The sequence below is a fragment of the Leucoraja erinacea genome, unplaced genomic scaffold, assembly GCF_028641065.1.
Source record: "Leucoraja erinacea ecotype New England unplaced genomic scaffold, Leri_hhj_1 Leri_60S, whole genome shotgun sequence".
NCBI lineage: Eukaryota > Metazoa > Chordata > Chondrichthyes > Rajiformes > Rajidae > Leucoraja > Leucoraja erinaceus.
In genome coordinates this window covers 247,501-271,697 of record NW_026576520.1, presented here as the reverse complement: position 1 = coordinate 271,697, position 24,197 = coordinate 247,501, and the positions used below count along the sequence as shown (strand labels likewise).

At 48.3% G+C, this 24,197-nt stretch overlaps 1 protein-coding gene across 1 annotated transcript in view; it reads left to right on the top strand.

The window, feature by feature from the left end:
- Positions 1 to 24,197, top strand: part of LOC129694297 (sideroflexin-5-like) — a 237,661-nt gene that overhangs the window by 57,727 nt on the left and 155,737 nt on the right. The window contains 4 exon segments of the mRNA XM_055631006.1: positions 11,165 to 11,179; positions 11,181 to 11,192; positions 13,177 to 13,231; positions 21,238 to 21,263. Coding sequence (XP_055486981.1) covers positions 11,165 to 11,179; positions 11,181 to 11,192; positions 13,177 to 13,231; positions 21,238 to 21,263 — 108 coding nt within the window.

The following is a 24,197-nucleotide window of genomic DNA, read 5'->3' as shown; positions in this document are numbered from 1 at the left end:
AAGTCTTTGAGAAAAAGTGTTTCCTAGTCTCCGTTCTAAATAGCTGAGAGAATGGAGCCGCTGGGCTGGTACACTCTGGAGTTTAGAAGGTTGAGAGGGGATCTCATTGAAACATATGACTGTTAAGGGCTTGGACACGCTAGAGGCAGGAAACATGTTCCTGATGTTGGAGGGGTCCAGAACCAGGGGCCACAGTTGAAGAATAAGGAGTAAGCCATTTAGAACGGAGACGAGGAAACACTTTTACTCACAGAGAGTTGTGAGTCTGTGGAATTCTCTGCCTCAGAGGGCGGTGGAGGCCGGTTCTCTGGATGCTTTCAATAGAGAGCTAGATAGGGCTCTTAAAAATAGTGGTCAGGGGATATGGGGAGAAGGCAGGAACGTGGTACTGATTGTGGATGATCAGCCATGATCGCATTGAATGGTGGTGCTGGCTCGAAGAGCAAAATGGCCTCCTCCTGCACCTATTGTCTATTGTCTATTGAGACGCAAGGACCTGCAGATGCCAGAATCTTGGGCAAAATACAAAGTGATGAAGGAACACGTGGGTCAGGCTGACCTGCTGAGTCCCACCAGCACTTTGTGCTTTGCTCGTTATAGTAAATGGCAGCCCCGTTTACAGAACACACACACCAGGTAGAAGCAGTGGACCATTTAGTCTCTAGTGCCTTGCTCTGCCATGCAATAAGATCCTGGCTCAAGGCCACTTTCCAGATAATCATTACTATGAACTGTAGTTAATTTATGACCTGGATTTGTATTCTACACCTGTCATGGTGGGATTTGAACTCTGGTCTCAGCTTTGTGGTGTGGACCTCTGGTCTGATCATCCAATAACTTAGCTGCCACAATATAAGCACACTTTAGATTAGCATCGTCAGTTGTTACAAAGTGTTAGGAATAAGCTTCAAACTACCTCGACGGGCGCATTATATTTTGTCTTTGCACTATTATTGTTTGGTTTTATGTGTGTGTATGTATAATATATGTATATATGATATGTATAACACTCAGTGAATGTATACAGTATATAAAATATATGTATGTGTGTGTGTGTGTGTATATACATGTGTTATCTATAAATGTATATATGTGTGTGTATGACAATAGACAATAGGTGCAGGAGTAGGCCATTCGGCCCTTCGAGCCAGCACCGCCATTCAATGTGATCATGGCTGATCATCCACAATCAGTACCCCGTTCCTGCCTTCTCCCCATATCCCCTGACTCCGATATCTTTAAGAGCCCTATCTAGCTCTCTCTTGAAAGCATCCAGAGAACCGGCCTCCACCGCCCTCTGAGGCAGAGAATTCCACAGACTCACCACTCTCTGTGAGAAAAAGTGTTTCCTCGTCTCCGTTTGATTTTTTTTTAAACTCGAGAGAGCTCTTGGAAAGAACTTGTGCCGTGGGACAGGGCTATCCTTCTTCTGCTTGGGTATGGCGTGCACAGTCTAAAGTTGGACAACTTGTTCGATTTGATCTTATTTGATTGTGCACGCCGAGTTGATTGCATTAGTGAAAGCAGGGCGGACCACGTGAAGGTTGCAATCTCCCACCCCAGGGCTATTAATGTTCGCGTTCACAGCCACCTTTCACTGGCTTCTTAAAAGTTGTCTCCACTCCCTCTCGCCCCCTTCTTCCCCCTCTTCCCCCCCCCCCCCCTTTTAAAGGACTTACCGTACACTGTGCTTAAGCCGTCTTAATTACAGTGCCAACCTCCCTGTTCATCGCGGTGTGTGTCTGTATCACCTTGGCTTTGCACCGTGGGAATTTTTTAGACTGGGCAAGCGGGGGGAGCGCTGTCTAAAAAATTCATATGGGCTGGTGAAGGAAGCGGTGTGTGTGTGTGTGTGTGTGTGTGTGTGTGTGCGTGCGTGCGTGCGTGCGTGCGTGCGTGCGTGCGTGCGTGCGTGCGTGTGTGTGTTCGTGTCCCACTCTGACAGTCGCCGTTCCAGTTGCCATTTTTTCAGGCGACTGCCGGCAACTTGACGGTCTAAATCGCCTAAGTGGGACAGGCCCTTTACTGCAATTTTCAAAGTGGTCTCGTATTGTTTGCCCTAACTGTGGTACAAGATTTCAGATGCATGCACACAAAAGCAATCTGCAGTTATAATTTTGGTCCCAGTAAAATGCCTGAAGGCATGATGAACAGTGGCATAAATAAATTGATAGCCCTCAGATAAACTCCAGGAGAGCAGTATCAAAGTGCAGCAGAAGCCTTCCTGATTTTGATCTGTTTCATTTTGAGGTAGGATTTGAATGTGCAAACTCACACATTATTTTTATTCATGTAAAATAGAACACACCCTTTAGCCTCCTGCCCAGTCTTTAGTTGCTAGTTGTGCAGACCGCCTTCTGTTCATCTCTACTTGTGGTGGAAGCAAATGGCAGGTTTGTGTTCGCACTAACACCAGAATAAACCACCTCCAGCAATATGGCATTGTTGGGTGGAGGTGACGTTCCATTCCAGCCACAGTTCAGGGCACGTGCAAGTCATGAAGTGTAGATGAGGTGAATGCGAGCAGTTCATACATATCTGGAGCACAATCTGGACCATCAAATAGGAGTATAGGAGCAGGGAGGTTCTACTGCAGTTGTACAGGGTCTTGGTGAGACCACACCTGGAGTATTGTGTACAGTTTTGGTCTCCTAATCTGAGGAAAGACATTCTTGCCGTAGAGGGAGTACACAGAACGTTCACCAGACTGATTCCTGGGATGTCAGGACTTTCATATGAAGAAAGACTGGATAGACTCGGCTTGTACTCGCTAGAATTTAGAAGATTGAGGGGGGATCTTATAGAAACGTACAAAATTCTTAAGGGGTTAGACAGGCTAGTTGCAGGAAGATTGTTCCCGATGTTCGGGAAGTCCAGAACAAGGGGTCACAGTTTAAGGATAAGGGGTAAATCTTTTAGGACCGAGATGAGAAAAACATTTTTCACACAGAGAGTGGTGAATCTCCGGAATTCTCTGCCACAGAAGGTAGTTGAGACCAGTTCATTGGCTATATTTAAGAGGGAGATAGATGTGGCCCTTGTGGCTAAAGGCATCAGGGGGTATGGAGAGAAAGCAGGTACAGGATACCGAGTTGGATGATCAGCCATGATCATATTGAATGGCGGTGCAGGCTCGAAGGGCTAAATGGCCTACTCCTGCACCTATTTTCTATGTTTCTATGTTTCTATGATATGGGGAGAAGGCAGGAACGGGGTACTGATTGGGGTTGATCACCCATGATCACATTGAATGGCGGTGCTGGCTCGAAGGGCCGAATGGCCTCTACTCCTGCACCTATTGTCTATTATCTCTCTATAATATTGTCTATTGTATATTGTCTAGTATATAATACTCAAATGTTCCATTTTGATATGTACATTTGGAAAAAATGGGCTTGGATATGGCAACATAATCTGTACCCATTTTTTTGATGGCTCAATAAAATTTATTTAAAAAAACCAATTGCAATTAAAAAAATTTTTTTTGACAGATATATGAATGGGAAGGGTTTAGAAGTAGTGGTTCGTAACCTGGGGGGTCGGGATGCCCATGGGGGGGGGGGGTCGTTTAGGGATTTACCGGGGGACAGGAAGGGGTGATAAATAACATATCCATTTGTTGAGCCCATTTTTAGGAACCTAACAAAGGTACAAGGCGTGTGCGCGTACATAGGCCAAAAAGGTTAAGAACCATTGGTTAAGAGGGCTATGGATCCAATGTGACCAGGCAGCACAGTGGCACAGATGGACTTTAATGTGGTCAAGAAACTGTTAAAGACAGGTACATGGATAGGACAGGTTTAGAGGGATATGGGCCAAAATGCAAGCAGGTGGCACTAGTGTAGATGGGACATGTCGATTGATGTGGGCAAGTTGGGCCAAAGGGCCTGTTTCAACGCTGTATGACCCTATGTGAAGTGCTGTACTTTGGGAGGTCAAATGTAAGAAGAATGTATACAGTAAATGGCAGGATCCTCGAGCATTGATGTTCAGAGGGATCATAGAAACATAGAAACGAGGCGCAGGAGAAGGCTATTCGGCTCTTCAAGCTAGCACCACCATTCAATTTGATCATGGCTGATCATCCAAAATCAGTACCCCGTTCCTGCTTTTTACCCCATATCCCTTGATTCCGTTAAAGCTAAGAGCTAAATCTAACTCTCTCTTGAAAACATCCAGTGAATTGGCCTAGCTTGCCTTCCGTAGCAGATACTTGGTGTCAAAGTCCATAGCTCCCTGAAAGTGCCGACACAAGTAGCGAGGGCAGTAAAAGGCCGTACAATCTGCTTGCAGCCTGAGCCAGATTTAGGGTATTATAGCTTGAGTCACTGTCTCAAAGTAAGAATCAGCAGTTGTTTGCAGATGAAAAATGTCATCACTTAAGTTTAGTTTAGTTTATTGTCACATGTACCCAGGTACAGTGAAAAGCTTTTGTCGCCTGCTAACCAGTCAGCAGAAAGACAATATATGATTACAATCGATCCATTTACAGTGTATAGATACAGGATAACAGAATAACATTTAGTGAAAGGTTATACCAGTAAAGGATAGTCCGAGGTAGTTAAACCAAGAGTTCACATAGTTAAAGTGAGAAGTGGTGCTGTAGGAATAGAGATTTAAGAGTGTGGAACGATTGTAATAGACAATAGACCAAAGGTGCAGGAGTAGGCCATTCGGCCCTTCGAGCCAGCACCGCCATTCAATGTGATCATGGCTGATCATCCACAATCAGTACCCCATCCCTGCCATCTCCCCGTACGTATCTCCTGACTCCGCTACCTTTAAGAGCCCTATCTAGCTCTTGCTTGAAAGCATCCAGAGATACTAATATGAGTTTATAGATCTGCTTCTTTGGCTAACACGCAATAGTTGCCTGGGTTGGCCGCCATCTTGTTGGGGATGTGAGTTTTTGCAAATTCTCTTCTTCAGGGAGTAGTAAATGGTCAGTCGTTGAGAATATTTTAGATGACTCTATTCTTAGATGTGGAAGTTGCAGTTGCTGTAAAGATCTGATCTTGAGGCAGGGTTGAATTTTAATCTTAAATAAGCTTTTAAATTGGCTTTCCCTTGCAGTTTGGAACAGTTTGGAATTTGTAGAGCGGGTTCTAGGAGTGCAAGTACATCATTCCCCTTCAATCAGGAAATTGAGCATAGAAGTTGGGGTTTTACGTAGGATGAGGGGGGGATCTTATAGAAACATATGAAACTAGACTAAGTGGGACCCATTGGGTCCCAGCATCACACGGGAGGGCTGGTCACCAACGCAATATTCCACCTCTCCACCAATTCCAATATTGCTCGCCAGTGAGTGGGGGCTTTCTGTTGCGCTAGTATGGGTGTTGCGGGCCGAAGGTACTGGTTTCCAGAGGGCTAGTATAGACATTGTGGGCCGAATGGATTCTTGGGCTGGCAGCCAACTGTTGCAACAATTTTAAAAGCCAGGCCAAGGCAAACAATTTGACTGCAGACACCCGACAACCAAAATTCATTTTGTGAACACAACCTTTTTAAAAAGGCGAGACAAACAATTGGGCAGCAGCCACCTGACAACCAAAATTCATTTTATGAACACAAACTTGTTAAAAAGGCGAGGCAAACAATTGGGCAGCAGCCACCTTACAGCCGCATCGAGGGGCCTCACCATGGAGTAGACGTGCGCTCAGTATTTTTCACAGCTCAGAGAGCCGTGACCCTCTCGCTTCATGGGTCTGCCAGAGACTGAGTGAGGGACTACAGTTCTGGGTTTTATAGTCCCTCCCCTCTGCCGCCAGGGCGGGCAGCAGAGAGAATGGGGAATTTTGTTTAAACATTAATATCTCTCCGATTTTTCATCGATGGGAAAAATCCTCCGGTCCTGGAACCAGGGGCCACAGTCTTAGAATAAAGGGGAGGCCATTTAAAACTGAGATGAGAAAAAACTTTTTCACCCAGATAGTTGTGAATTTGTGGATTTCCCTGCCACAGAGGGCAGTGGAGGCCAAATCATTGGATGGATTTAAGAGAGAGTTAGATAGAACTCTAAGGGCTAGTGGAATCAAGGGATATGGGGAGAAGGCAGGCACGGGTTATTGATTGGGGACGATCAGCCATGATCGCAATCAATGGCGGTGCTGGCTCGAAGGGCCGAATGGCCTCCTCCTGCATCTATTTTCTATGTTTCTATGTTTCTATGATACTGTTGCTCAAGTCTTGACTTTCAGAAAGCCTTTGATAAGGTCCCACACAGGAGATTAGTGGGCAAAATTAAAGCACATGGTATTGGGGGTAGGGTATTGACATGGATAGAAAAATGGTTGGCAGACAGGAAACAAAGAGTAGGAATATATGGGTCCCTGTCAGAATAGCAGACACTGGCGAGTGGAGTGCCACAAGGCCTGTTGCTGGGCCACAACTATTTATGATTTAGATGATGGAATTTAAAGTAACACTAGCAAATTTGCAGATGACACAAAGCTGGGTGGCAGTGTGAACTGTGAAGAGAATGCTAGGAGGTTGCAGGTTGACTTGGACAGGTTGAGTGCGTGGGCAGATGCATGGCAGATGCAGTATAATATAAATAAATGTGAGATTATCCACTTTGGTGGCAAAAACAAGGAGACATAGAAACATAGAAATTAGGTACAGGAGTAGGCCATTCGGCCCTTCGAGCCTGCACCGCCATTCAATATGATCATGGCTGATCATCCAACAGTATCCCGTACCTGCCTTCTCTCCATACCCCCTGATCCCCTTAGCCACAAGGGCCACATCTAACTCCCTCTTAAATATAGCCACAATTTATTTGTCATTTGGACCCCTTGAGGTCCAAACGAAATGACGTTTCTGCAGCCATACATTACAAACAAATAAATAGACCCAAGACACAACATAATTTACATAAACATCCATCACATTGCTGTGATGGATGGCCAAAAAAACATATCTCTCCACTGCACCCCCCCCCCCCCCCCGATGTCAGAGTCAAAGTCAAAGCCCCCGGCTGGCGATGGCGATTGTCCCGCGGCCATTAAAGCCACACCGGATGATGCAAGGTCGCACACCGGGTCTTGGTGTTAGAGCCCCCGGCGTGCGCTCGCAGAGTCCCGCGGCAATTCCAAGCCGCGCGGGGCGGTGCTGTAAGGCCCCGCTCCAGGAGCTCTTCGACCCCGCAACTCGGGCGGGAGAAGTCGCCATTGCGGGAGCCCTGAAAAGCGGTCTCCCTCTAGGGACCCGCGGGCTCCCGGTGCCGCCATCCGCCAGACCCGCAGTTGCAGCCTCCGAATCTCCGGAGGCCGGGCCACAGCAGCGCTCCACCACCGCTCCACCCGCTCTGGACTCGGCCAGCTCCGCGACGGTGAGGTGAGTCGTCGGCACCAGAGCCCCCGGTCTTCCTGCTGGAGGCCGCTCCTCGTTGCAGCCCCAACGACAACGGAGACCCGACAAAGAAAAGGTCGGGTCTCCCGTGCAGGGAGATTAAAAGTTACCCCCTCCCTCCCACCCCCCCACACACATACCCCAACAAAAAATAACAAAAACTACATAAAAACATAGACAAAAAATAATAAAAATGCAGACAGGCTGCAGAGGCCGCTGCTGACGAGAGTCGCGCCGCCTACCGACTACAGCTGCCTACCAATGAACTGGCCTCAACTACCAATGAACTGGCCTCAATGAAGTGGCCTCAACTACCTTCTGTGGCAGAGAATTCCACAGATTCACCACTCTCTGTGTGAAAAATGTTTTTCTCATCTCGGTCCTAAAAGATTTCCCCCTTATCCTTAAAGTGTGACCCCTTGTTCTGGACTTCCCCAACATCGGGAATAATCTTCCTGCATCTAGCCTGTGCAACCCCTTAAGAATTTTGTAAGTTTTTATAAGATCCCCCCTCAATCCTCTAAATTCTCGAGTATAAGCCAAGTCTATCCAGTCTTTCTTCATATGAAAGTCCTGCCATCCCAGGAATCAGTCTGGTGAACCTTCTCTGTACTTCCTCTATGGCAAGAATGCCTTTCCTCAGATTAGGAGACCAAAACTGTACGCAATACTCGGTGTGGTGTGGTCTCACCAAGACCCTGTACAACTGCAGTAGAACCTCCCTGCTCCTATACTCAAATCCTTTTGCTATGAATGCTATGAGGCAGGTTATTATCTCAATGTTGTCAGATTAGGAAAAAGGGAAGTGCAATGAGACCTGGGTGTCCTTGTACATCTGTTACTGAAAGTAAGCATGCAGGTACAGCAGGCAGTGAAGAAAGCTAATGGTGAGACTGTCATATGACGAAAGATTGGAAAGACGGCTGGAATTTTGAAGGATGAGAGGGCATCTTGGATTAACTAGATGCAGGAAAAATATTCCCAATGTTGGGGGAGTCCAGAACCAGGGGCCACAGTCTAAGAATAAAGGGGAGGCCATTTAAAACTGAGATGAGAAAAAAAATTCACCCAGAGAGTTGTGAATGTATGGCATTCTCTGCCACAGAGGACAGTGGAGGCCAATTCACTGGATGGATTTAAAAGAGAGTTAGATAGAGCTCTTGAGGCTGGCGGGATCAAGGGACACGGGGAGAAGGCAGGCACGGGGTACTGATTGTGGATGATCAGCCATGATCACAATGAAAGGCAGTGCTGGCTCGAAGGGCCGAATGGCATCCTCCTGCACCTTTTTTCTATGTTTCTATGTTGCTAAGTTATTACTGAGGCTGCACCTGAGTACAGATACTTTGTTCAGTTGAAGTAGTTCCGTCTCTCTGCAATGGGAAAGATGCTATTTAGCAGGAAAAAGTGCAGAGAAGATTTACGTGGACGTTGCCAGAACTCAAGGACCTGAGCTACTCAGGGAGAGATTTGGCAGGCTAGATTGTTATTCCTTAGAGCACACAAGGCTGAGGGTTGATCTTATAAAAGTGTATAAACTCATGAGGGGAAAAGATGGAGGAAATACTCAGTCTTTTTACTAGGGTAAGGGAATTAAGAACAAGGGCAGAGGTGGATTGCCACCTTGTCGTGGTGGAGAAGCTTGTGTGGTTCCTGAGATCCTGAGAGCGATGCCGTCTGGAGCTATCTATGCTCCTGGTAGGGCCACCCATGGCGGTAAGGTGGAGGGGGAGGTCTCTGACAAAGAGCAACCCAACCAAGACCTCAACGATGGAACAGGCGGAGGACGATGGCTGACCTTAGTGGAGCTAACGTCACAACGGCTGGGAAGGCGGATGAAGGCTGCGGCAGAAAAGGGTCTCCGGTCGTCTTGGACTCCACGCCACTGGATCCTGACCCAGATCTGTCAAGGACCTTGGGGTGGCTGTCTGTGCACCAGTCTCCCCGCGTTAAACAAAGTCAAGCACAGGCGTCCTCCATATAGGGAATAGCACCCTGGAGACACCCATGGTCAGCCATGACTGAGGGGAGCTGAAGAAGAAGATGAGAGGGGAAAATTGGGGAATATGTCACCCAATCACACTAGTTTAGTTGAGTTTATTGTCACGTGTAGCGAGGTACAGTGAAAAGCTTTTGCACGTGCTAACCAGTCAGCAGAAAGACAATACATGATTACAATCGATCCATTTACAGTGTAGATACCTGATAAAGGAATAATGTTTAGTGAGAGTACACAAAAAAGCTGGAGAAACTCAGCAGGAGCAGCAGCATCTATGGAGCAAAGGAAATAGGCAACGTTTCGGGCCGAAACCCTTCGTTGCTGCAGGAATAGAGATTCAAGAGTGTGGAGCGATTGTAATATGAGATTGTGGATCTGCTTCTGTTGCTGGCAGGCAAATAGTCGCTTGTGTTGGGCGCCATCTTGAAAGCATGTTCTATGCTCCCCCACAATTTGTCCACAACAGACTGAGGTGAGAAAAAACGTTTTCACCCAGAGAGTTGTGAATTTGTGGAATTCCCTGCCACAGAGGGCAGTGGAAGCCAAATCGCTGGATGGATTTAAGAGAGAGTTAGATAGAGCTCTAGGGGCTAGTGGAATCAAGGGATATGGGGAGAAGACAGGCACGATTTGAGACGATCAGCCATGATCACAATGAATGGCGGTGCAGACTCGAAGGGCCGAATGGCTTCCTCCTGCACCTATTTTCTATGTTTCTATGTTTTTAATTTAGAGGCAATTTACAGAAGCCGCACTCACAAACCCACTCATCTTTGGGATATGGGAGTAAAACTGGAGCACCCGGAGGAAACCCACACAGTCACAGTGAGAACGTGCAGACTCCACACCAACAGCACCCACGAGGACAGGATCGAGCGGAGTCTCTGGCATTGTGAGGGTGCGGCTCTACCAACTGTGCCACCCATAATACACATTGTCCTGACAACTGATCCTGAGAACTGAAGTTGTCTTTACTCTACTGGCCATTCACCTTTGGATCATGTACTAACAATGTACTGTAGATAGGGTGGTAAAGCAATATTTTGGTGTGCTGGCCTTTATCAATCAGAGCATTGAGTATAGAAGCTGGGATGTAATGTTAAAATTGTACAAGGCATTGGTGAGGCCAATTTGGGAGTATGGTGTACAATTTTGCTCGCCAAATTATAGGAAAGATGTCAACAAAATAGAGAGAGTACAGAGGAGAATTACTAGAATGTTGCCTGGGTTTCAGCAACTAAGTTACAGAGAAAGGTTGAACAAGTTAGGTCTTTATTCTCTGGAGCGCAGAAGGTTAAGGGGAGACTTGATAGAGGTCTTTAAAACGATGAGAGGGATAGACAGAGTTGACGTGGACAAGCTTTACCCATTGAGAATAGGGAAGATTCAAACAAGAGGACATGATTTGAGAATTAAGGGACAGAAGTTTAGGGGTAACATGAGGGGGAACTTCTTTACTCAGAGAGTGGTAGCTGTGTGCAATGAGCCATGTGCAATTTATTCAGCCATGATCATATTGAATGGCAGTGCAGGCTCGAAGGGCCGAATGGCCTACTCCTGCACCTAATTTCTATGTTTCTATTTCTATATTTCCATTTGAAGTGGTGGAGGCAGGTTCGATTTTATCATTTAAAAATAAATTGGATGGGAATATGGATGGGAGAGGAATGGAGGGTTATGGTCTGAGTGCAGGTAGATGGGACTAGGGGAGAATATGTGTTCGGCACGGACTAGAAGGGGCGAGGGCCTGTTTCCGTGCTGTAATTGTTATATGGTTATATGGTTAATTTCTCTTCATTTGTCTTTGTCTAGCTTTGGGAGGCACAAAAAAATCAAACAGGTAAGCATTTTTACTTCAAGTAATCCTGTAAGACATCCTCAATGATATTTCCCAATCGGTACATGATTAATACTGAATTATATGAAATATTTAATTTATTTTAATAATATACATTTCATTAATTGAACCACCTGATTGGCAATTTCCTATAGGAATGATTGATGTCATAGCTTTTTTTCGGAATGTCGATTTAGAATTAACAACAAAAGCAATGCAAAGGCGGTGCTGGCTCGAAGGGCCGATTGCCATTCCAGCCTGCCAAATCTCTCCCTGTAGCTCAGGCCCAAAAGCAATGAAGATTATACGCAATACTATCCTCAGCTGCCGGTCCCATATTAAAGAGACTGATTCCTCATTGACCTTTTGAAGTTGATCCCTTTCAATTCTATGTGGAGCACCTTAGGATGGCATCACTGCAACTGGTCAATGTCATCAGCATCCCTAGAATGAATAACTACCAATGTGGTTAATGCTTCTATTAGCTGAAATAAATGTCTCCCTGGCACCATCAGCTAGCTTACATACTGTGCAACCAAACTCATATCAATGGACAATAGGTGCAGGAGTAGGCCTTTCGAGCCAGCACCGCCATTCAATCTGATCATGGCTGATCATCCCCAATTAGTACCCCGTTCCTGCCTTCTCCCCATACCCCCTGACTCCGCTATCTTTAAGAGCCCTATCTAGCTCTCTCTTGAAAGTATCCAGAGAACGTGTACCAAGGTGCAGTGAAAAGCTTTTGTTGCGTGCTATCCAGTCAGCGGAAAGACAATACATGATTACAATCGATCCGTCTACAGTGTACATATGCAGGATTGTGTATTGTCTATTTAAAGATAGCGGAGTCAGGGGATATAGGGAGAAGGCAGGAACGGGGTACTGATTGTGGATGATCGGCCATGATCACAATGAATGGCGGTGCTGGCTCGAAGGGCCGAATGGCCTACTCCTGCACCTATTGTCTATTGATGAAGGGAATAAAGTTTAGTGCAAAGTAAAGTCCAATTAAAGATAGTCCGAGGGTCTCCAATGAGGTAGGTGGTAGCTCAGGACCGCTCTCTAGTTGTTGATAGGATGATTCAATTGCCTGATAACAAACAGCTGGGATGAAACTGTAGCTGAATCTGGGGAAATAGAGGCTATCTACTTTCTGAGGAGGTAGAGGCATTGGCGTGGTTTCTCGACTGTATCACCAATGTGGTTGGACCAGGACAAAAAGCTCTTGATCATCATCATTTCACCACCATTGACACAGACTGGGGGCGTGTACTCCACCTCGCCCCTTTGTTTTGCTGATGTTGTTGTCACCTAGACACCAGGCTAAGCTCTCTATCTCTCTATGGGGCATGTTGGTTGGTGTAATGGGCCATGATGGCGTAATGGGGCATGTTAGTCAGTGTGCGCAAGTTGGGCCAAAGGGCCTGTTTCCACACTCTATTGCTCGATGAATCTATCTCCTTCCCGCAATTCATCTTGACATCCTTTGACCGGCAACTTGTAAATGATGTTAGAGCAGATTTTGGTTGCACAGTTGTTGCATTATCAATAGACAATAGGTGCAGGAGTAGGCCATTCGGCCCTTCGAGCCGGCACCACCATTCAATGAGATCATGGCTGATCATCCTCACCAATCAGTACCCCGTTCCTGCCGTCTCCCCATATCCCCTATCTAGCTCTCTCTTGAAAGTATCCAGAGAACCGGCCTCCACCGCCCTCTGAGGCAGAAAATTCCGCAGACTCACAACTCTCTGTGAGAAAACGTGTTTCCTCGTCCCCGTTCTAAATGGATTATCCCTTATTCTTAAACTGTGGTCCCTGGTTCTGGACTCCCCCAACATCGGGAACATGTTTCCTGCCTCTATGTTATCAGCCATGTAAGTCCAGTGATTTAGCCATTACACCATCATGCCCGCACCCTCCCTGTGTTGTATTGAAAGGCATCTTGCACAGTGATCCTCAGCGTTTTCCTTTGATTTGCTTTAAGGCGGTTTTGCACCCAGACACCAACGAGAAGATTCTGATGCCATTCAGAATGTCAGGTACATTTTTATGATTTTGCAAAAATAGTTTTGCTCATGCTTATTTTAATTTTTCCTCCTCCCATTATTCTGTGTGCGGTACATGGCAGGGAGTTGAGGTGAAAAGTCCTTATTCAGGCTGGAGGACTGTGGTAAGTGGTCCCGACATCGCGCGGGGCTCCGAAAATCCCGCACTGTCCGAAAATCCCGCGCGCCAACGGCCTGTCGACCTGCAGGCGCATTGAGGGCCAGCGCAGCGTCTTGACGTCGTACGCGGTGTCTTGACATCGTACGCGGCATCTTGACGGCGTACGCCTAGCGCTTGGCGTTGCGCGATGACGTCACCGCCCGACGCCGTGCGACGTCCAAATTCAGTCGGCCCGCCTCCTGCCCAGCTGATTGGTGAGTATGGTGTCGGGACCAGCCCCGCACAACTCCATACGCCTCCATGGTTCGAATTGAGACCGGCCCCGCGAGGCCGTAAGCCTCAAGCGTCCACGTTTGGTCGCGCCAGACGCATGCAATCGCATGCCGGTGGGACAGGCCCTTAAGTTTGTAGATGACAAGATTGTTAGGATTGCTGACAAGGAGGAAGGCTACCAAAGTATACAGTTATAAAGTTCTTCTTATCGAGTCCACGCACAAGATTAGAGGTTGTTCAACCAGAGCTGAACGCACATCTCGGCATCTGCATACAATGGTGTCTGTCTTGTCGTTTCTTGTGCTTCTTGTGCATGTTGGTGCAAAGATTGGTGGAAACAGGGCCGCGACGTGAACGCTCTTTCCTTGACCCCAGTTATAAAGTATAAAGTATGGATCAGCTACAGAAATGGAGTTTAATCTGCAGTGCAAGCTCGTAGCTAAAGGTCATTTCGACTTTACTTTAGGCTGTAGTGATACGGCACGGAAGCAGGCCCTTCGGCCCACCAAGTGCGCGCCAACCAGTGATCACCCTGTACACTAGCACTATCCTGCACACATGGAACAATTTTACCACTTACTGAATCCAACAAACCTGTACATCTTTGGAGTGAGGAAGGCCGGTGCACCTGGAGAAAACCCACGCGGTCAAAGGGAGAAAGTACCAACTCCGTAAAGACAGCACCCGCAATCAGGACTGAAGCCGGGTCTCTGATGCTGTAAGGCAGCAACCCTACCGCCGCGCCAGTGATGAAGAGAATGAATGCTTAAAGCAACACGTACCAATCAATGATGGTCACTGAGTACTGTTGGAGCCACGTTCATCCAAGCAATTGCAGAGTTGTTCAGCACACTCCTGACTTTAGCCTTGTAGATGGTGTAAAGGCTGTGGAGTATTGAGGAGTCGAAGGGAGAGCTATAGCGACAGGTATTGCACCTTCCCACCCAAACCACGCCTTCCCCAGGTACTTTCACCTGCTTCCGCAGGAGATGCAACGCCTGTCCCTATACCTCCCCCCTCGACACTGTCTAAGGACCCCCGACAGTCTTGTCAGAGGAAGCAGATGTTCACTTGTAGCTCAGTCCGCCTAAACCAACATAATCTGCCTGTTGCTATATATTTTAACCTCCCCCCCCCCCCTCCCATTTCCACACTGACCTTTCTGTCCTGGGCCTACTCCATTGTCAGAGTGAGGCCCAGCGCAAATTGGAGGAACAACACCTCATATTTCGCTTGGGCAGCTTACACCCCAGCAGTATGGACATTGACTTCTCTAAAGTACACAAAATTGCTGGAGAAACTCAGCGGGTGCAGCAGCATCTATGGAGTGAGGGAAATAGGTGACGTTTCGGGCAGAAACCCTTCTTCAGACTGATAGGGGGGTGGGGGGGAGAATTCAATGAAAAAGGGAGGAGTCGAGACGCAGGCTACCCAGGCGGAATATGAGGTGTTGTTCCACCAATTTCCGGTGTTGCTCACTCTGGCAATGGAGGAGACCCAGGACAAAGAGGTCGGATTGGGAATGGGAGGGGGAGTTGAAGTGCTGAGCCACTGGGAGTTCAGGTAGGTTCTTGTGGACTGAGCGGAGGTGTTCGGCGAAACGATCGCCCAACCTCCGCTTAGTCTCACCGATGTAAATCAGCTGGCATCTAGAGCAGCGGATGCAGTAGATGAGGTTGGAGGAGATACAGGTGAACCTTTTTCGCACCTGGAACGACTGCTTGGGTCCTTGAATGGAGTCGAGGGGGGAGGTGAAGGGACAGGTGTTGCATTTCTTGCGGTTGCAACGGAAAGTGCCCGGGGAGGGGGTGGTACGGGAGGGAAGGGAAGAATTGACAAGGGAGTTGCGGAGGGAGCGGTCTTTGCGGAAGGCAGACATGGGGGAGATGGGAAGATGTGGCAAGTGGTGGGGTCGCTTTGGAGGTGGCGGAAATGGTGGAGGATGATTTGTTGTATTTGCCGGCTAGTGGGGTGAAAGATGAGGACCAGAGGGACTCTGCCCTTGTTGCGAGTGCGGGGATGGAGAGAGAGAGCAGTGTTGCGGGGTATGGAAGAGACCATGGTGCGAGCCTCATCTATGGTGGCGGAGGGGAATCCCCGTTCCCTGAAGAGCGAGGACATTTCCGATGCCCTGGTGTGGAACGTCTCATCCTGGGAGCAGATGCGGTGTAGGCGGAGGAATTGGGAGTAGGGGATGGAGTCCTTACAGGGGGCAGGGTGGGAAGACATGTAGTCCAGGTAGCCATGTCAGTCAGTGGGTTTGTAGTGTATGTCGGTCAGAAGTCTGTCCCCTGCGATGGAGATGGTGAGGTCAAGGATTGGTAGGGAAGTGTCGGAAATGGTCCAGGTGTATTGGAGTGCCGGATGGAAGTTGGTGGTGAAGTGGATGAAGTCAGTCAGTTGTGTGTGGGTGCAGGAGGTGGCCCCAAAGCAGTCGTCAATGTAATGGAGGTAGAGGTCGGGGATGGGGCCCTGGTACGTATTGAACAAGGATTGTTCAACGTACCCGACAAAGAGGCAGGCGTAGCTGGGGCCCATGCGTGTGCCCATAGCTACGCCTTGTGTTTGGAGGAAATGGGAGGAGTCAAACGTAAAGTTGTTGAGGGTGAGTACAAACTCCGCTAGGCGGAGGAGAGTGTCAGTGGCTGGGTATAGGTTGCTCCTCTGGTCGAAGAAGAACCAGAGGGCTTTGAGGCCATCCTGGTGGGGGATGGAGGTGTAGAGTGACTGGACATCCATGGTGAAGATGAGGGGGTGAGGGCCTAGAGAGTGGAATGCGCGGAGGCAGCGGAGAGTGTCTGAGGTGTCTAGAACATAGGTAGGAAGGGATTTGACCAAGGGGGATAGGATGGAGTCAAGGTATGTGGAGATAACTTCGGTGGGGCACAAACAGGCAGAGACAATGGGTCTGCCGGGAGAGCATGGTTTGTGGATTTTGGGGAGAAGGTAAAACCGGGCCGTGCCGGGGCTGGGGAACGATGAGGTTGGAAGCTTGGTCGGGCAGGGCGTGGGAATTGATGACGTCGGTGATGGTGCAAGATATGGTGGCCTGGTGCTCGTCAGTGGGGTCATGGTCCAGGGGTAAGTAGGAGGAGGTGTCCGAGAGTTGGCACATGGCCTCAGCTTTGTAGAGATCGGCGCGCCAGACTACCACGGCACCTCCCTTGTCGGCTGGTTTGATAACCCAATCTGGGTTGTTGCGGAGTGATTCAATGACAGTGCGTTCAGGGGGGGAGAGATTGGAGTGAGATAGGGGAGTGGAGGAGTTGAGACAGTTGACGTCACGGCGGCAGTTCTGGATAAAGAGTTCCAGAGCCGGGACGTCACGAGGGGGGTTCCACGAGGAGGGGGTGCGTTGGAGACGCCAGATTGACTTCTCTAACTTCAAGTGACGTTTGCCTTCCCTCTCTCTCCAACCCCCCCCTCCCCCTCCCCCCCATCACAGTTCTCCCACCAGTCTGACTGTCTCAGACGACATCTTATCTCTGTGTGCTTCGTTGTCATCACCCCCCCCCACCAAACAATGATCTATTCTACATTTACCGTGATCTCCATCCCCTTTGTCCTGTTTTCACACCTTATGCTTTTTATCTTTGTATCTTCCTCTCCCCTGACTTAGTCTGAAGAAGGGTCTCAACCCATTCCTCCTCACCAGAGATGCTGCCTCTCCCGCTGAGTTACTTCAGCATTTTGTGTCTATCTTCAATAGGCATTAGACAATAGGTGCAGGAGTAGGCCATTCGGCCCTTCGAGCCAACACCACCATTCAATGTGATCATGGCTGATCATCCCCAATCAGTACCCCGTTCCTGCCTTCTCCCCATATCCCCTGACTCCGCTATCTTTAAGAGCCCTATCTAGCTCTCTCTTGTAAGTATCCAGAGAACCGGCTTCCACCGCCCTCTGAGGCAGAGAATTCCACAGATTCGCAACTCTCTGTGAGAAAAAGTGTTTCCTCGACTTCGTTCTAAATGGCTTACCCCTTATTCTTAAACTGTGGCCCCTGGTTCTGGACTCCCCGAACATCGGGAACATGTTTCCTGCCTCTAACGTATCCAAGCCCTTAACAATCTTATATGTTTCAATAAGACACCCTCTCATCCTTCTAAACTCCAGAGTATACAAGCCCAGCCGCTCCATTCTCTCAGCATATGGCAAGTCCCGCCATCCCGGGAATTAACCTTGTAAACCTACGCTGCACCCCCTCAATAGAAGGGAGGTTGGTTTGTGTGATGGTCTGGGCTGCGTCCACAATACGCTGCGGCAATGGTGACTGCACGAGTGCAGGGACTAGCTTAGATGGGGCATCTTGGTTTGCCTGGACAAGTTGAGTGGAAGGGCGATGAGACGTGGCGGCTCGTGGTTGTATCAGAAGAAACATCCCGCGCTGGGAAAGAAAGGCAGGAATGAGAAGCCATGTGCATTGGTGGGAAAGGCCGGTCCTTCAGCAGACTACCACCCACCTGGGGCAAAAGCCATTGCCGTCTCCCCGGGAGAACAACATCTACATGGCTGTCTGCCAACGCCAACATCTGCATTTTTTCTCCGGCTGAACAGCTTTCCCAGCAGTTTCTCGGGAACAAGCTCATCGGCGTGCTCTCCGGGCCAACTGAGGAGTTTTGACCCGGGCCGCGGGTAAAGTCCGCGCCCCATCCAACTCATGAACCGATGATCGGCTACGAGAAGGAGAGGTGGTGGTGGTGTCGGCGGTAAGCGAAGGTCCGAAGGTCGGACACCTGGCCGGGCTGCCGACCGACCGACGGGGCCACCGGCGAGGCGCTGCTGGTGCACTCCATGGGCTGCACTATTCTTGTCAGGGGACACAAAAATACTGGAGAAACTCAGCGGGTGCAGCAGCATCTATGGAGTGAAGGAAATAGGCAACGTTTCGGGCCGAAACCCTTCTTCAGACCTTGGGAGAAGGCAGTAAAGGGGTACTGATTGGGGATGATCAGCCATGATCACATTGAATGGCGGTGCTGGCTCAAAGGGCCGAATGGCCTACTCCTGCACCTATTGTCTATTGTCTATAAATCTTCTCTGCATCCTCTCAAGTTTGACAATATCTTTCCTGTAACACGGTGCCCAGAACTGAACACAATACTCTAAATGCGGCCTCACCCACGTCTTATCCAACTGCAACATGTCCTCCCAAACTCTCTCCTCTTGTTGGAGGAGGTTAGCCCAGTGCCTCAGTGGGGCATATTCTCCAGGCACTTGCCATCACGTGTGCCTGACCCTTGCTTAGCTCTTGCTCCCCCCAGAGCTGGACTGCTTCATTTTGTTGAGGACTTGTAACTTTCCATACTTCAGTTTGTTTTAGGGGTGAAACAATACTTGTCCAAAAACATTTTGAGAGCAAGAAGTTAATTGTTGTTGAAATTCTTTGTAAAAGTTACATATTTAACAGAGTGCTGACACCATCAGTGTGTGAGTGTTGCTAACATTGAATGCATTGTCCAGGGGGCGTAAGAACAGCAGCATTTGACAGCAGGAGACTGGGTTATGTTTCCACCTTGCTGGTGGAGGCTGGATAGCCCTGATAACAGTGACTGCCAATTCTATATGCTCTACAATAGACAATAGGTACAGGAGGAGGCCATTCGGCCCTTCGAGCCAGCACCGCCATTCACTGTGATCATGGCTGATCATCCCCAATCAGTACCCCGTTCCTGCCTTCTCCCCATATGCCGTTCCAATTGGTTTACCCCTTATTCTTAAACTGTGGCCCCATGTTCTGGACTCCCTCAGACTTTGGGGTACTGATTGGGGATGAGGTACATGGTTAGGAAAGGCTTCGATGGATCTAGGCCAAATGCAGGCATATGAAACTAGCGTGGATGGGTCATCTTGGTCGGTATGGGCAAATTGTGCCGAACATTAATGTTTCCATGCGGTATAGAAACATAGAAACATAGAAAATAGGTGCAGGAGTAGGCCATTCGGCCCTTCGAGCCTGCACCGCCATTCAATATGATCATGGTTGATCATCCAACTCAGTATCCCGTTCCTGCCTTCTCTCCATACCCCCTGATCCCTTTAGCCACAAGGGCCACATCTAACTCCCTCTTAAATATAGCCAATGAACTGGCCTCAACTACCTTATGCGGCAGAGAATTCCAGAGATTCACCACTCTCTGTGTGAAAAAGGTTTTCCCCATCTCGGTCCTAAAAGATTTCCCCCTTATCCTTAAACTATGACCCCTTGTTCTGGACTCCCCCAACATCGGGAACAATCTTCCTGCATCTAGCCTGTCCAACCCCTTAAGAATTTTGTAAGTTTCTATAAGATCCCCCCTCAATCTTCTAAATTCTAGCGGGTACAAACCGTCTATCCAGTATGACTCTATGTGGCTGATATAGGAAGGGTATGGAGGGATATGAGCGAAAGACAGGTAATATTTACTTGTGTTTAGGTTTAGTAGTGTACTTTATTCGATTGGGCTTGAGTTTGAACTGAGATTTGGAAATGGGAAGGACCAAGGTTGATAAGGGGGAAGTTCCATTGTCACAGATTGTACACATTACTGGGAGACATGGAATAGGAATAGGAATACTTTATTGTCCCATGTGACTTGGCACAGTGAGATTTTTTGCTTGCGCACACAATGTATACGAACAGCGGGTCCCCATTGTCCTTTGTCCCCCCCCCCCCAATGTACATTGTTCCTCCCCTCTCCGCTCACAGCGACCCCCCCCCCCCCCCCCAGGCCGGGTCCTCCATTGTTCTCACGGTGGTTCTACACGCTCACATCGACCATCGACCCGCGAGACATCGCCACCGCCGCCGCCGCGAGGCTTCACCACCGCTGAGGCCCCATCATCGCGAGTCTTCACCGCCCGCCGCCGCGAGGCTTCACCACCGCTGAGGCCCCATCGTCACGAGTCTTCACCGCTGCTGCCGGCGAGGCCACACTGCTGTCGACGTCTCCGTGGTGCCGACAATAGACATTATGTGCAGAGTAGGCCATTCAGCCCTTCGAGCCAGCATTGCCATTCAATGTGATCATGGCTGATCATCCCCAATCAGTACCCCGTTCCTGCCTTCTCCCCATGTCCCCTGACTCCGCTATGGTTAAGAGCCCTATCTAGCTCTCTCTTGAAAGCATCCAGAGAACCTGCCTCCACCGCTCTCTGAGGCAGAGAATTCCACAGACACACAACTCTCTGCGAGAAAAAGTGTTTCCTCCTCTCCGTTCTAAATGGCTTAACCCATTATTCTTAAACTGTGGCCCCTGGTTCTGGACTCCCCCAACATCGGGAACATGTTTCCTGCCTCCAGCGTGTCCAAACCCTTAATAATCTTATATGTTTCATTAAGATACCCTCTCATCCTTCTAAACTCCAGAGTGTACAAGCCCAGCTACTCCATTCTCTCAGCAAATGACAGTCCCACCATCTCGGGAATTAACCTTGTAAACCTACGCTGCACTCCCTCAATAGCAGTGCAGATAGCTGGGCTCCAGCCGCGGGGGGGTGCAGGGGTGGGGGGGGGGTGGGTGGGGGGGGGGGTTAGGGGGGGGGGGGGGGGGTAGGGGAAGTAAATGAAGTAAATGTTGGCTGTGGCCACAATGGTGAAATCTTTTCATGTCTACCTTTTTTCCAGGTTATATTCCCTTTGGGACCCCAATTGTAAGTATCTATGGACATCTTTCTTGAATAAATCCGGGTCAGTCAAATTCAGAACTAATTTCTTAAAACCTGTATAAAATCTGTATTGGGTGGTGTAAAGTAGTGTGACCGATGGTGAGATCATGAGAGGGAATAGAATGAGTAAATGCATTTCATTCCTCCTCTCACCTTAAACCTATGTCCTCTGGTTCTTCATTCCTCTAGTCCAGGCAAGAGACTCCGTGCATCTTCCCGATCTATTCCCGATAATTTTATACACCTCCGAAACTTCACCTCTCATCCTCCTGCGCTCCAAGGAATAGAGTCACGACTTGCTCACTATTGCTCAGTCAAACAGGCCCTATTCCCCAACTTGCCCACAACAGCCAACATGCCCCATCGACACTCGTCCCACCTGTATGCGTTTGGCCCATATCGCTCCAAACCTGTCCTATCCATGTACCTGTCTAAATGTTTCATAAACATTGCAATAGTAATCTGCCTGAACTACCTACTCTGGCAGTTCGTTCCATACACACGCCACCCTTTGCGTGAAAAAAGTCACCCCATAGATTCTTATTACTACACTTGTGTACGCTTGTTACACTTGTTGCTTTACCTCCCCCCTTGACTCCATCCAAGGACCAAAACAGTCTTTCCAGGTGCGGCAGAGGTTCACCTGCACCTCCTCCAACCTCATCTATTGCATCTGCTGCTCTAGGTGCCTGCATCGGTGAGACCAAGCATAGGCTGGGCGATCGCTTTGCCCAACACCTCCGCTCAGTTCACAATAACCAACCTGATCTCCCGGTGGCTCAGCACTTCAACTCCCCTTCCCATTCCAAATCCGACCTTTCTGTCTTGGGCTTCCTCCATGGCCAGAGTGAGGCCCACCGTAAGTTGGAGGAGCAGCGCCCCACATTTCACTTGGGTAGTTTACACCCCAGCGGTATGAACATTGACTTCTCCAATTTCAGGTAATCCCTTGCTTTACCCTCCCGTTCTAGAGATTCACCCTCTCTGTGTGAAAAAAGTTCTCCCATTCCCAGGCTCTCCCACAGCCCCTGTCCTGGACTTCCCCAACATCGGGAACAATCTTCCTGCATCTAGCCTGTCCAACCCCTTAAGAATTTTGTAAGTTTCTATAAGATCCCCTCTCTCTCCATTCTAGAGAGTATAAACCCATATCTCGACCCGAAATTGACGTCACATTTTCCTTCACCCCATTCCCCTCCATAGATGCTGCCTCACTCGCTGAGTTTCTCCTGCATTTTTGTCTACCTTCGATTTTTCCTGCATCCTCATTTCCTTCTAAACTGAATAAGGGGATGGGGTGTCAAATGGGATAGTCGAGGATGGAGTTAAAAGGAAAGGGTTTCTTAAATGTGTGAGCAGAGAGACAGAGGGGTGTAAAATGAGGGTAGAAGCAATAGGTAGCAAGGTGAAAAGTAAAAGTGGCAGGCCGGCAAATCCAGGGCAAAAATCAAAAAGGGCCACTTTTCAACAAGGGGTAAGAGTGTTGTAAAAACAAGCCTGAAGGCTTTGTGTCTCAATGCAAGGAGCATTCGTAATACGGTGGATGAGTTGAACGTGCAGATAGCTATTAATGACTATGATATAGTTGGGATCACGGAGACATGGCTCCAGGGTGACCAAGGCTGGGAGCTGAACATCCAGGGATATTCAATATTCAGGAGGGATAGACAGAAAGGAAAAGGAGGTGGGGTAGCGTTGCTGGTTAGAGAGGAGATTAACGCAATAGAAAGGAAGGACATTAGCTTGGAGGATGTGGAATCGATATGGGTAGAGCTGCGAAACACTAAGGGGTAGAAAACGCTAGTGGGAGTTGTGTACAGGCCACCTAACAGTAGTAGTGGAGTTGGGGATGGCATCAAACAGGAAATTAGAAATGCGTGCAACAAAGGTAAAACAGTTATAATGGGTGAGTTCAATCTACATATAGATTGGGTGAATCAAATTGGCAGAGGTGCTGAGGAAGAGGATTTCTTGGAATGTATGCGGGATAGTTTTCTAAACCAAAGTGTAGAGGAACCAACAAGAGAGCAGGCTATTCAAGATTGGGTATTCAGTAATGAGGAAGGGTTAGTTAGCAGTCTTGTTCTGCGTGGCCCCTTGGGCAGGAGTGACCATAATATGGTTGAGTTCTTCATCAGGATGGAGGGTGACATAATTAATTCAGAAACAAGGGTTCTGAACTTAAAGAAAGGTAACTTTGAGGGTATGAGACGTGAATTGGCCAAGATAGACTGGCAATTGATTCTTAAAGGGTTGATGGTGGATTGCAATGGAAGGCATTTAAGGACTGCATGGATGAACTACAACAATTGTTCATCCCAGTTTGGCAAAATAATAAATCAGGGAAGGTAGTGCCTCCACAGATAACATGGGAAATTAGGGATAGTATCAAAACAAAAGATGAAGCATACAAATTAGCCAGATAAAGCAGCCTACCAGAGGACTGGGAGAAATTCGGAGTCCAGCAGAGGAGGACAAAGGGCTTAATTAGGAAAGGGAAAATAGATTATGAAAGTAAACTGGCAGGGAACATAAAAAACTGACTGCAAAAACTTTTATAGATATGTGAAGAGAAAAAGATTAGTTAAAACAAAGGTAGGTCCCTTGCAGTCAGAAACAGGTGAATTGATCATGGGGAACAAGGATATGGCAGACCAATTGAATAACTGGTTCCGTCTCAGTGCTGGGACCCCAGCTATTTACAATAGATATTCATGATTTGGACGAGGGAATTGAATGCAACATCTCTAAGTTTGCGGATGACACGAAGCTGGGGGGCAGTGGTAGCTGTGAGGAGGATACTAGGAGGCTGCAAGGTGACTTGGATAGGCTGGTGAGTGGGCAAATGCATGGCAGATGCAGTATAATGTGGATAAATGTGAGGTTATCCACTTTGGTGGCAAAAACAGGAAAGTAGAC